Source organism: Oculina patagonica, chromosome 8 (genome assembly GCF_052425735.1).
Source record: "Oculina patagonica isolate OP01 chromosome 8, crgOcupat, whole genome shotgun sequence".
Classification (NCBI taxonomy): Eukaryota; Metazoa; Cnidaria; class Anthozoa; order Scleractinia; family Oculinidae; genus Oculina; species Oculina patagonica.
In genome coordinates, this window is record NC_135765.1 from 17235007 (window position 1) to 17248678 (window position 13672).

Below are 13672 nucleotides of genomic sequence, written 5' to 3' on the forward strand. Positions count from 1 at the left end.
ATTTCTGACGTTCCGTCAATTTCCGAAGAGATTTTCCAGAAAAAACTGTTCCATTTCACTTTCACCGAAACAGAGTTCTTGATTTTTCTGTTCAACGGTCGGCATGCACGGCAACCAAATAAAAATAATTGTTTATGTTCCAAAATGACGCTAAATGGCGGTATAAAACTGCTCCGACGTCTCGGCAATACTGCCTTTTTTGGGGTGGCACCCTGAAGAAGGCAGTATTGCCGAAACGTCAGAGCAGTTTTATACCGCCATTTAGCATCATTTTGGAGCATAAACAATTATTTTTAGCATAAAAGACGCTACACAGTTAAACAAATCAAAATGTCAACGTCTCCCAGTTACTTTTCAGACATTTGTATTTTTTTTTATAGCTTGTTCAAATTCCCCTCCCCTGGCGGAAATAGTGATTAATACCGCGCCTAACGATTACATTTTTTGACCAAATTCCCCTACCCCTGGGGCATAAATGGGTAAAAATGAATAACTCAGCAAAATTGGAGAATAACGTTTACCACGGGATAAATCACTATACGGTGGATAGCGAGGTAGGTTTTGTAATCGTTTCTTGCGCAAGTGTTTTAGTTGGGGGAGCGTCTGTGCTGAACTGAACAAAGTATTCACGTACGAAATGCCTTTAGCGACGCAGTCTATATGGCGCAGCAAATATATACATATATCTATAAAGGTGTGAATGAAGAGAGAGAAAACAACAAAGAATAAAACGGGTTTCCCTCGCGTTGACCTCGAAAAAGACAGAAGACTACCTGTGCTGGTTGAAACATTAGCTAATAAGTTTGGCCGTCTTGCGTAGTCCTAGTCTTGCAATAAATTTGTTTAGTTTTAATGCGGGGTTTAAGCACTCTACAAAAGTCTGCATTCGCGTCTTTGTAACTCACATAGCCACTTAAATTGAGTCGGTGATGAAGAAAATTATCATTTGAAGCCGCAATTCGTCACTTGCAATGTGGGCATTCAAGAGGAAAAATTTGTCCCCACAAAAGCCCTTTTCTAAAACAAAACTGCAGTAATGACGTTTATCCGTAAATGGACAGATGGAGAACTTTGTGGGATCCCGAAAAAGAGAGTGGATACAAATTCAGTTTCCTAGCTACCAAAGTGTAATATAATATAGACGATTTGAACAGAAGGAATAGATGTACACAGGCCAGGCTAACAACCTGACCGCCATTTCTTCGAATGTCCATATTCACCCCCTCCCCCACCTCCCAAAAAAGACAGAAACAACAAAAAAAACAATTAACATACTAGTTTTAATCTGATATAAGATGAAAAAACTTGCTCTGATTATTTAATGGTTTCCGACATTTCAGAGCTCAATTTCAGAGCATCAGAACCGATTGCATCGCATACATTACACTGCATCCAGTGTATTTCTCTTCAACTATTTATCAAAAAAATTCAATGGAGAAGTTGAAAAAAATTCTCACTTTTACAAGAAACGCACACTACTTATAAGGCTAAGATCAAGCCCCGGTTGTTCAGAGGGAAGATAACGCCATCCGCTACTTATTCCGACGAAAACAAACATTTGCGGAGGAAAAGCAAATGAACACGCGTGTGTATAGCTGTGTAGGGCTAGGCTATGTATCCCTTCTATGAAAATCCCTATATAGGATTTAGTCAAACAACTATATGATGACTACACTACGTACTTGCCCCAGTGAACGCCCGTACCGCTGACTGAAACGGCAGGCTCAAAGGTAGAAATACAACATGGCGGCTGTTTATTTTCCAGTTAAATTTATTTCATGCAAACTGGCTGAAACAAGTGTCCTTCCGTGAACTTTGAACAGCTCTTTGAATGACTTTATTGACAACCTGTTTACACCTTTCACGAAGAATGAACCACGATGGATTGGCTAAGTTCATCGCGCCTCAAAGCAACAGTACATGTCAATTGAGATCGATCGAAGGATCGAAGTGCAGCGAGGAAGAACAAATTCTTCAAAAGAAAGCATCTGTGTGTCGATAAGTGGCATGTATGTAGTATTACTTTCTTGTTTCTTAACTTTGATGTGCCTAAATGTTGAATTGAGCGAGCTTTTGAAGAAAATCTTTCGCTGCTATTTTTTACATTTACTATCACAACATTGCCGAATTATATGGCTCTGAAACGCTCCGAAAAATGCCCTAACTGCCAATCTTCGCCAATATTTTGATTGTTATCTATAGATTTATGCTTGATTAGCTATTTCGTACCGATTTTATGCCAAATTGAGGCAAATAAATGGCTTTTGTGTTTCGGTGAATTTTGATGAAATAGCAAGAAATCGTTAAGTCACGTGTGTTTAGTTCCTCAATACTAATAGAATATTAAAGTCCCCAGACATTTTGTGGCATTTTTGTGAAGTTTAATGATGGATTTCATTACCCATGTAAGAATAATGTATATAAGTTGTTGCTCATGGGAGATATTGGGCACTAGTTAAAGGCTATTTCCAACAGTACGAAATGTGTACCTTCCAAAAGACCGTTTGAGGAGAAGAAATCAAATCAGACTGTTGAAGTGAATTATTGTACTTAAAGCCTAATAACCACAGAATATAACGCAGTGAATTTTATTTTCAGAAGTCTTTTTTTCTTGTGGAACTGGTCAATCAAAGTCAGCTAATTAAATATGCATAAATTAGTGAAAAATGGCCATTTTTTCAAAAGGTGCCATAACTTGAAGGGAATAAAATATTTTGAGTTGATGTTTTGCCACAGTAAATAGCTCACCATACCCAACATTTATGCTAAGTTTGGGCGAAATCGGTGATATGAGCTGTATCACTGGTTGCCTGGTCCTCTTATGGACACACTCTTAATATATATTTTTTGACAAACACAATCGTAACCTTGTGTCACGCACCGCCATAACTCTGAAATCAAAAACGAATTCCGCTATTAAGCTGAATTGCCGGTAACAGATATAATTTTTGTACCTCTTATGCCTGACTGAATGAAAACTTAAGCGTCTCTTTAGTTTTGGATTTTTAATGCTTGATGACGCCACGTGAAAACGATCCATAACTGTGCATCCAGTTTACCATATCACAAAACAGCCTCTTAATTCAATTAAAAATCATAGAATTTTTTTTGGTCAAGGAAGCAAAGCATATCTAACCACAAATCAAATTTAGATTCTCAAAGCAAAGACAAAGTAGGACCGCTAGATTCTCTTGGAACCATCTCTGATGGTAGGTGAGAAAAGGGGCTGTTTTATAGTCTGATTTGTTTTCTATTTTTTATCTCATAATCTATAAGCTTTTTTACAATTGTAAGTTACTACTAAGCAATAACTGAGCGGTAACAGCTGAAGCTCTCTAAAAAATGAAATCAAGCAAAACTTGTAGACTTTTGTTGTCCTTATATACATGTACAAAACATATATTGCACATCTACGTAGATCTAGCACATCAAATCCTCCACATTCGCGTAGAGTTTCTTGTCGTATTCTCTGAGGTTGATGTGTCTCTGTTGAAAAGAAGAGTCAAATAGTCACTGAACTTTCACAAAGAAAAGTAACTTTGGAGTATTTTACTGGTGGTCGTTACCAAGCCATGTTATTTAAATGACGTCGCCCCGCACACTGAATATGTTGCGTCGGGTTTAAATTAAGGGAAATACACAATACAAAACCACCCTTCTTCAGCTTTTGGAAATGCACAATGCCCAGTCAGAACTTAACTTACTTTTAAATTCAGTTTTACTCGTGGTTTTGACATTGATTACTAACCTGATGCTGGTTCTCCATTTCCTTTAATTCGTCTCTAAGATATTCAAATGTTGGACGATCATCGGGATTTTCTTGCCAGCAGTCTTGCATAATCTTGTAACTGTAAATTTAAACAAATAATACTGTTATTAATAGGATGACTATGGCAACTAAAAAGGAAATAACAAAAATTAAAATAAGTTTATCCCGAAGAAAGAGTTCAAGACCGAGACCATCAGCCATATAAAGCTATAAAAGCCTTGTTGGACGGTTGTGAAGATGGTAAAACCCAGGAGTACTTGTAGTGTCCGTCTCGTGACTTTAAACGTAGCAGCAAAGTGGAACGAGTCAGTACACTTGGAATAAGAAACGTTTGTGTGAGCTTAACGTCAGTCGAGTATAGATTCAATTTGTTAGCTTAAATGCGATTGTAACAGACACAGTTATTTGACATATACAAAAGTACTTACAGTGCTCCATCCACGTGGCTTGGTTTTGGCATCCTGTAACCACGATTAAGTAAATCTGCCATTTTTCGGCCATCCGTTCGCGGGTAAGGAGAGCCACCTTAATGGAAACATAGAACATTTAGTGTGCTATTACTAGTGTCAGGCTATAAAATGAAATCTCATTCCACATGATGGAACGACCACTTAGTTGAAAACAGAACTTTCACAATAAACGTCACAATTTAGTTATCTGAATATCTGTTCGGTTATTACTTAGACGTACCTATGGTAAAGATCTCGTAAAGCACAACTCCAAAACTCCACCTGTGTTTCAAGAAAAGAACCGTTATTCATTGAAAATTGTGGACTATCATAGCTAGTTCTTCTAGTTCACGTACTTTCTTTTTGAATGAAAACTGGTTTGTAACCCATCAATCAGATTTATTGCTTGTTTCTTTCCTTGTCTACTCACACATCACTTTTTGTAGTGTATCGTCCAAACAAAAGTGCTTCATAAGCAGTCCATTTCACAGGGAGTCGTCCCTTTAAAGACAAAGACAAGATACGCGAGTCAGCATTAAACGTAATAGTAAAAGACGTAAGATAAATTTTGCATTCAATCGTAATGGCTCATCCGCCGAAACTAATCGTGGTTTCTCTACCATGAAGCGAATTGGAGTGATTCTACTCCCGCTGGATGAAATGCTACTCTATCGCAGGGGTACCCCCAGCGTTAAATTCCCCGGTACTCATTTAAACACCTAGGAGGAGAGAGGCACTATGAGAGTAAAGTGTCTTGCCTAAGAGCACATTGCAATGACCGCCTGCCAGTGCTCGAGCTCGGACCGGTTGATCCCGAGTACGGCACACTAACCATCAGGCTTATGCACCTTCCCAAAGTGGAAGACGTAGAACATCTCTAAAATATTCAGCTACAAAAGTTACACGTAGCAGAAACCTTTGTTTTCTTTTCGTAGACGTTTTCCTGGTACACGTCCCTGGCCATTCCAAAGTCAGTAACTTTACAAGTTTCTCGTTCTCCAACCAAAACGTTGCGAGCGGCAAGGTCCCGATGAATAATCTAAGTATCAAACAAATTACATCATCATCGTAAAATTCACAGATATTTTTATCTTGCTTAGCGGTTTTAGAGAGATTTGTCAAGAGTTCTTTATTCTGGCATTCATGAGCATATTTGTCGTTCTTCTTTCTAAGCAGAACAATCCTTTGCTCATTAGGTTGTGAAGAGCCATTCTGTGTGATGGAAATGTGATCTTCCAAGAGGAATTACCTACAAATGTGTTGCATGTGACACGAATCTGGACTAGCTTCCAGCAAGTCCACGACACGAATCGTTTCGTGTAAATCAAACCTACATACCATGTAGGATTTTAAAGCCCTACGCATTCGTAACGTTTGACGATGTTATGAGATGAAAGTTGTAAATTATTATTGTATGATGCGAGCAGCGTTGCTATAAAAGTCGCAGGCGAGAAAGTTTTACCGCCTAAATTTACCCTAAGAATAGCTTATAAAGCGCTACAGATCATGTTTGGGCACGTGGAGGCCATAATACATCAAAATGCATATATACCTGATTGAAGAATCGTTGATCCGTGAAAAGCATAAACCGCGAACGATGCGACCCAAATGTTTACTGGGAAATCGGAAAAATAATCATCTTTTTTGACAGAATAAACATGATTATAAGACAGGTCCGAGATAAATCGTACCCTAAAGGCTCTGAAAGAAAGAAAATATCTTGATTATCAATAGAAGAAATACTATAAAGCTTACCAATGCTTGATACCCAGAAAACCACTGGGTTATATCGTTCGTGGTTTATGATTTTTCATGGGTCAACGTTTCTTCAATTAGGTGTATATAATGCTTTGGTTGATTGTCAACTGGAAGCTTAAAAAGGTAAATAAACCGCCGAAGCGAATTTTGAAACGCTGACGTTTCGAGCAGGAAAGACAGTCGAAACCATTCGGCTATAAAAACAAACTTACATTTCTTGACGACAAATAACGCATACCATCTGCTACTTGCCAGGAAAACTTAATTAACTGCTGTGAGGTCAGATTTGTTTGCGGCTTGACATCAGGGTCTTTGTAATAGGTGTCATTTAATCCACGGCTCTTTCTGAGGTGACCCAGGAGATCACCATACGGGACATATTCAATGATGACAAGTAAAGGATCTACGATATCAAAAAATGCTAACGTAAATACACTGCGCCTTAATTATAGTTTGCAGCTCAGAGAATACCAGCCGAGACAAGCATTTTTCTTAAAATATTCCCCCTTGTCAATGTTTTAATGACATGTGATTATTTAATATAGTACCAAAACATCAAGTCAACTTTTTTGTCCTCGTTCATAGGTCAAAAGGGTATAATTTGGCGAAACTTAGCTTCGGCTTCATAAGCATGAAGCGACTACGAATATTTCAATTCCACACTGGATAGAATGCTTTTCTATTACATAGCTCTTATCATTTGCTGGTACCTAATTCTACACCTGGTTTGGGAGAGGCAATGTGAAAATTAAGTGTCACACCCTGACCAGGCCTCGAACTCTGACCGCTCAATTCGGAGTTCAATGCAATGAAATTATGCCATCGCAATTCTCACTAATTCTCGAAAATATTACGTGAGTAAGACCTGATGTTAATTACCAGATTCAGTGACGCATCCGAGTAGTTTGATGACATGAGGATGAGGCTTGAGTTTCTTCATCACTTCAAGTTCTGACAACAAGTCTTTTCTTTCCGTCTCAGAAGCGTTATCTGCAATGCAAACATTAATTCAAAACGTTCAAAGCTAACCAGGACTAACTTCTAGTTGTAGTATTTTTAGTGAAGCGTGATCTCCTTCCTTTTAAAATGTTCTATATCAGATGATTAAAGGGACTGTCCACACGAACAGGTTTACGTCTGTTAAACGTTTGAGCCTTCCACCCACACGTAAATTCCATAAACGAACATGTGGTGGTTAAGTTTTACCCTTGGTACAATCTGGCATTTTGCTGTTTTATCTACATTTTCGTATACGTATATTACAGAACAGCTGAACATGTTACAAACTTGTAACAAGGGCTATAAAAATGGTTAAATGTTACCACAACATATACGTAAACGTATATTTTTGAACGCTGACCAAACTGGATAAATTCGTAAACGCCGGGGAGAACTATCTCCATTAACGTATTCTCATGTGGATTGACATATAAAATTATATAAAATGACGTCACATCAAGTAATCTGCGCATGCTCGATATCTGTCTCATATCAAGATATCCTCTTTTTATCAATTGAGCGCATATATGTTTGTCGTGTACGTATGGACAGGTGTAAACGACAAATCAACTATCGCCGGACTCGTGTGAATGAAAACATTGTAATGATTGTGTTCACAGACGTTAACGTGTACGTGTTGACACTGTACCTTGTAACATTTTGATGGCCACTGTCATTGTGTCTTCAGCCCCTCTTAGATGTGAAGCTTTTCCTTGTGCCACTTGTCCAAACGCTCCTTTACCAATTATCTTTTCAATGATTACACTGTCTCTTGAAACTTCCCATGAACGCGTTCCCGGGTGCAGCGGAGCGTATTCATTAATTTCTAAGTAAGGCGATGTTTCTGTGCTTGTGGTGCCTTGTGATCGTGAAACTTCAGCTAATTCCATGTACTGTCCTGTGCCATGATGGCCAGTTGTGTTTACGTTTTCATTGCCCATTTCAACCTCCATTCCCTCGTTCTAAATTTTAAAAATATCAAATAAAGTCAGACTGTGCGTTATCCTGTGGCGAGGGATGAAATGAGAGCAAACGTCCTGACAGTGGACAGTGATTTCAAAATCTTATTACTAAATAAGTGCCCTTTTGTTTAAGAAAATCATGGTTTCTTCAAAAAACCAATCAGCATTGACTACGATGGCGCAAGATTAGGAGGGTCATTTGTTCTCATTTTAGAAGAGTGATTCTATTTTATTCAATAAAATCGTATGGAGGAAGCCGATGATTAGTATGCACGAGAGACAGGAAAGAGACCTTGGGGTTATTTTTTTCGGTTCCTCGTCTGCTATTGAAAGGGGCAAGTGCTATTAAATGTGCGTACGTACGTACTTGCTTGATTGATGCTCCCCTAAAATTACAACAATTATTCAACTGTTCTTTGAACGATCATGCTTGGTCTTCGTTAACATGGAGTTCCTATCCTTCGATGGCCATAGTTTACTCTTTCAAAGCATTTATAAATGAAACGCAACGATTAAATAAACGTTAATCAAACGTTGCCAGTAAGGGATGTCAGCGATGAACAACCACACCTACGCCTGCACGATCAATTGACACTGATTAAATTTCGTTTCTTGCCTAGTGGCCAATAACGTTGGCGCTGTATCTCCGTAATCCGTAGCATAAAGTGACTAGGAATATTACACCCAGCACTTAATTCGCTGGGTACCCATTTTTAAACCTTGGTGGAGAAGGGCCCTTTGAGAGAAACGTATCTTGCCCAAGAACACAATGAAGTGACCCCAGCTAGACCTTGAACCCAGATCACTCGATCCGGAGTCCAGTGCACTAACCATTAGCGCCCATCCAATTGACAGAACTGTCATTTTATTATGAGTCGTGTAATCTGGAAGGCTACAAACACATGATGGATCATACTAGGGTATTATAATTTATATGGTTTAATACTTACAATTTGAGCCCCTCCCGTCCCTACAGCCATTACATCATGTCTGGAACAAAAAATCCGGCATCAGGCACAGCATTTGATTTGAAAATATCGGGAATATAGTTACTAACATGGGGTGGGGGGGGGGGGAGCGATTGAAGCAACAGTCAAGTAAAGTTTCATTTTGAAGAGCCTTTTTAGGTCTGGTAACTTATTACTGGAAGCTGGTCTTAAATAAGCCAGGTTTGCCAACAATGAAACAGAGGGGTATAATTCGCTGTTGCGGAATTAATTATTTAATTAATAAGTTATTTATCAGAGATTAACAATGTTTTGAGCCTAATCTGTCAATCCATTCTACACTATATACACGGTCTCTTGCCAGCCATGATAAAATCTAACAACTCCGCATGGCGCAATAGCCAATTGGTACCAACGTAACTGTTCTATTGAGAAGTGACCTATTATGACCATCAGAAATAAAGCATAAGGAAAAGGGGGCCTGCACATATAACGAAGCCACATATAAACTTACCGATTGTCTTCTCGACCTGAGAAGCATGAACAGTAAAAGTCAGTTAGTCATGATAGATTTCCCGGATTATACCTTATGTGAACCTATACAGAATCTGACGAAAATAAACAGACATTTTACTGTAACTTAACTCCCTATAGGACGAACACGTCTCTAAGGCGAACAGTTAGAGCCGGTCCCGACGGTGTCCGTTTGTTAATCATATGAATCAAAATTTTACCAGGAATTGTAAGGATTCGTTACCATGAATTCGAATTGGATGTCCAGGCAGCAGACAACACTATCCACTGGTTTAATTACAATCTCGACATTTGTGTAGTAATTGTAATATCGTTATTAATCCTTTAAGCAGTAAGGGTCAGGGCTTCTTACTTCAAAATGAATTGAATTTAGGTGATCGTCTGTAAGAATATGAAGAATAATTATTCGTAAGGGTAGCTAAGCCCTTTTAAGGGAACGCCCTGGTAAACTGCAACCCCGTTCACTGACTGGATGACTGGAAACATGCTTATGTTTAGCTGCAAAACCATTACATGTTACTATGTTTAACTACAGTATATCAGGCAATGATAGAGTGGATGATTTTACTTACGTTTTCTGCGCTTTAGTGTTATGTAAATAATAAAAATAATAAACATCAGGGCGAGGACTCCAATGACAGTTCCATATATAAGATCTTTGTTGTCCTTTGCTGGTTCTGATGGAGCAGGTGTTGAATCATCTTAATTGAAAAAAATGAACATTGCAATCAATCTTGGACTGAAACACCACCTGTTATGGTCGACAAATTCAGTACCTAATTTAAATAAAACTGGAAACTAATTCATTTGCTATAGAGCAGTTTTCACTTGAGTGTCAAAGATAATTTGCTTTTACTTCGGTTTTGCATTATTACGCTTATTGATTGGCTCAAAAATATCGCGTCACTTTCTCAGCCAATTAGAAGTAAAAGCAAAACCAGTTGTGAGTTTACTCGCGCATGTTTTCGCACGGTTAGTGACGACTACATTTAATAACTTTGAGTTTTGATTGGTTTACTGAATGGTAAGTGTCCCTTGTGACTGGTTAGAGTATTTACTTTGGTTTTACGACCCTCAACTGAAACCTGCACTAATTGGAAAAATACAAATCTGCATTTTTCTTGAAACTTGAGCTAAACTTTAAGTACCTTCTCGATCCGTATGAATAACAAGTAAGGTTATTTACAGTGTGTTACAAGGAAGAATTTGTTAAATAATTATAATTAAAGGTATTAACTTTCTGTCTTGCGATAGCCTGACATGTAGATCGCTTCAGAGTTATAAGAGACGAAATCCACTAATCACAGCGCACCATTCTACCTTACGTAAGCAGGCGCGACCTCGTCCTTTAATAAGCAGTCAATTAAGACTAAGGGTAAACAGTAAAAACTTCTCGATCCACTGTCTCAAATGACAGCATCGTAAAACAAACTGAGAAGTTACGATCTTTCTCAAGAGAGATAAATTAGACTGAAGTATACGAAAACAGTCAGGTTATGCTCACCTAAAATAGTTGTGCCTACTACTATTTCATCGATTTTAAGTTGACCAAGGCTACCATCCTTGATTGCCTCTAGCAGCAACGACTCTAATTCACTTTCGCCGACAGCTTCACTGAATGTCAGTTCACTATCTGCAATAACACTTCCCTTTCTAAAAAGGAATAACAACATTGTCTGTTTTCAATACAAAAACAAGGACAACGAGCTAAGTGTTTGCGCTACATTGAAACTTAGTTAACCTACGACGTATTCAACCACAATTTACAAAGTAATTTTACCTTTCATGTATGTCTATCTAAAAACAACTTGGTGAGTCAGATTTTTGCCTACGTAGCGTAACATTTCCAATCTATAAGCAGTCATGTCTTAACAGGCTGTTCCCAGCCGAAGGCATAGAATTTCTCCAGTTTAGGGTTCCCTTTAATAATATTTTGCTTAGTTTCTTACACTTTGTATAAGTCGTCACAACTGACACATGATCACCACTACAACTAACAACTCTTGATCCTTCACTTATTATATACCATACAACTTTTATTACTGCTATAGAAGCTGAATGGAATGCGAACACTCTTTGGCACACAAGGCCCGAACAGGTTAAATCAAAGATCGTGTTTCTTTGCATCTTAGGTTGAACCGGTTAGGTCAGAAAGTTACAATCAATAAGCAGAACGTTACAGAAAATCCAGAAACAATAAGGTTTGGTCATGTAATAGCCTTAGCCTCAAGTTGCCTGAAGGAAGCATTGTCTATCAGTGATAAACAGCTTACCTCAATTTCGTTACTTTCACGTCTGTCATACCAGTACCATTAAGTTCTTCACTGATCTGAAAGTAATAAGGGATCATTAAAAGGGAATTTTACAAAACCAAATACTCATTGGAAACTAACCGGACGTGCTGCCAATTTTGCAATGCAAGTGCGATAACACAGGATTGCAAAGCAAACCCGAAACTACTTATAAAAATAACCAATTGCTTGCGCAGACTTCACACCATTTCAAATCATGTGATGTTCTGACATCAAGTTATGTAATTTACTAGCCGTGGCGGTAACGAGTTGCTCAATACTGATGTTCCAAACATGAAGCATTGCTTTTGACTTTGTGCCAGAAATAGATGGACAAGAAACCTGATGTAGGTTTTTTCCGCCAGAACCCGTTTTTATTTGAAGAGAAACAAGACAATCCGTTTTCGTGTTCAGACTCTGATACTGCCTAAAATGCTAAACCCGAGGACGCGAATTGGCTCCGATTACTGCAGGAAATCTGCTTGTATCTAATAGTCTGGGAGCAACGGTATTCCCGTGGGATTTTTGTGAAGATTTTTGCCGACTAGTCTTAAAGTGTTGAGGCGGGCCTGATGAACGCGATTAATGTTGTTGGCAATCTCGTAGTCCATGCAAAGGCACAGAACAGGCTATTGAAAGAACATCACCTTTTTGGCTTAACACGAAAACGAGGCTATGTGATAAGCTCCATTTTTGTGCACTTAGCAGCAGTTACGTTAGTTGAGATGCCCGAAAGAATATTATACCTAATATGACTAATTTCGGTCACGTGACCATGGAATCGAGGCTCTATTTTATTGTGGTTCCTCAAACAATAGCCCCTCCCGTCTCCTCGCCATAAGTTCCCTAGCTATGTTAGGAGGAATCAATGAATATGCTAGCGTTGGGTAGTTAAAAGAAATAAAAAGACTTTGCACTGTCTTGTTAAGCTAGTAACCGTCTTTCAAATATATTTGACATGTCTACAGTCACTCCTTTTTCCCTCTCAGATTGCAGTAGGCTCTGTAAGTTACCTTCCTAGGCATCGCTGTCAGAGTCGTCCTCCTCACTTTCCACACTGTCGTAATCTTTGTAAGCATTCTCGCAAGAATCATCGCTTTCACAGCAAGAACAAAGATCTCTGCAATGCAAGCCAGCTTTTCGGCACTGGCATCGATTGTTCGAGCATCGGTCTCTTCTACATCCGCACTTTACTAACTCGATGATAGCTTGAGGTGCAGGTGCTTCTTTCGTCATTACGGGGATCCATTCGTCGCCTTCTTTCTTCCATCCGTAACCATCTGGGTTTGGCAACCTGGGACAGCATACTTTGTCGTTGTTCCAAACAATCATCTGGTAGTGGGTACGGAGAATTGCTTCACTAAGTGCACCCTGCGTAGGGGGTAGTCTGTCTGATTGCGCCTGACTCTTTTTGAACTTCTGCCACCTGAGGTCTTTAACATTTGAGGTTCTTGTTCTGGATTGATAAATCTGGCAAACGAACTTCTCTACCAAAGCCACTGTCTTCTCTTCTGGATACAGCGTCGTTCCAAGGCATCCCAAAGCATTAACGACGTCTTCGTCTGCGTCTTTGAAGACTTTCCAGCACGCAGGTTTTCCTTTACCAGAAAAACTGCCAGATACATCAGCTCCACTTGGTGCATGGAACGCGGGTAATGCTGCCAGTTTAGAACTGCCAAGAGCACTTGAAATCGCCCCAAGCTCAATTTCACGCCAGTTCTGACCAGTGCCAGTGACGAATGATGTCTTTACACATAACTCCGGGTAACGTCTTAGGCAAAGAACAAGGACGTCTGTGTCTGGGGAATAGATCAGCAATTGCGTAGCGCCATTAGAAGCTGCATCCAGAGTATGGAGTACAATTTTTGTATCCGCTTCTTCTTGGGTGCTTTGCAGGTGGGCTACATCTTCATGCGTCCTTTGACATTCGTTCCCATAGGCCACAACAACGCGCATTTCAGTC

The 13672-nt window shown here is 39.1% G+C and overlaps 1 protein-coding gene across 1 annotated transcript in view; it reads right to left on the minus strand.

The window, feature by feature from the left end:
* Positions 1–1261: 1261 nt before the first annotated feature.
* LOC144662776 (uncharacterized) overlaps positions 1262–13672 on the minus strand; it is a 238480-nt gene continuing 226069 nt past the window's right edge. Inside the window, 14 exon segments of the mRNA XM_078523689.1 lie at positions 1262–3486; positions 3749–3848; positions 4198–4294; positions 4460–4500; positions 4649–4719; positions 5135–5257; positions 6189–6379; positions 6856–6966; positions 7625–7937; positions 8888–8927; positions 9399–9414; positions 9991–10119; positions 10923–11071; positions 11692–11747. Of these exon segments, the coding sequence (XP_078379815.1) occupies positions 3421–3486; positions 3749–3848; positions 4198–4294; positions 4460–4500; positions 4649–4719; positions 5135–5257; positions 6189–6379; positions 6856–6966; positions 7625–7937; positions 8888–8927; positions 9399–9414; positions 9991–10119; positions 10923–11071; positions 11692–11747 (1503 nt within the window). The 3' untranslated portion in view covers positions 1262–3420.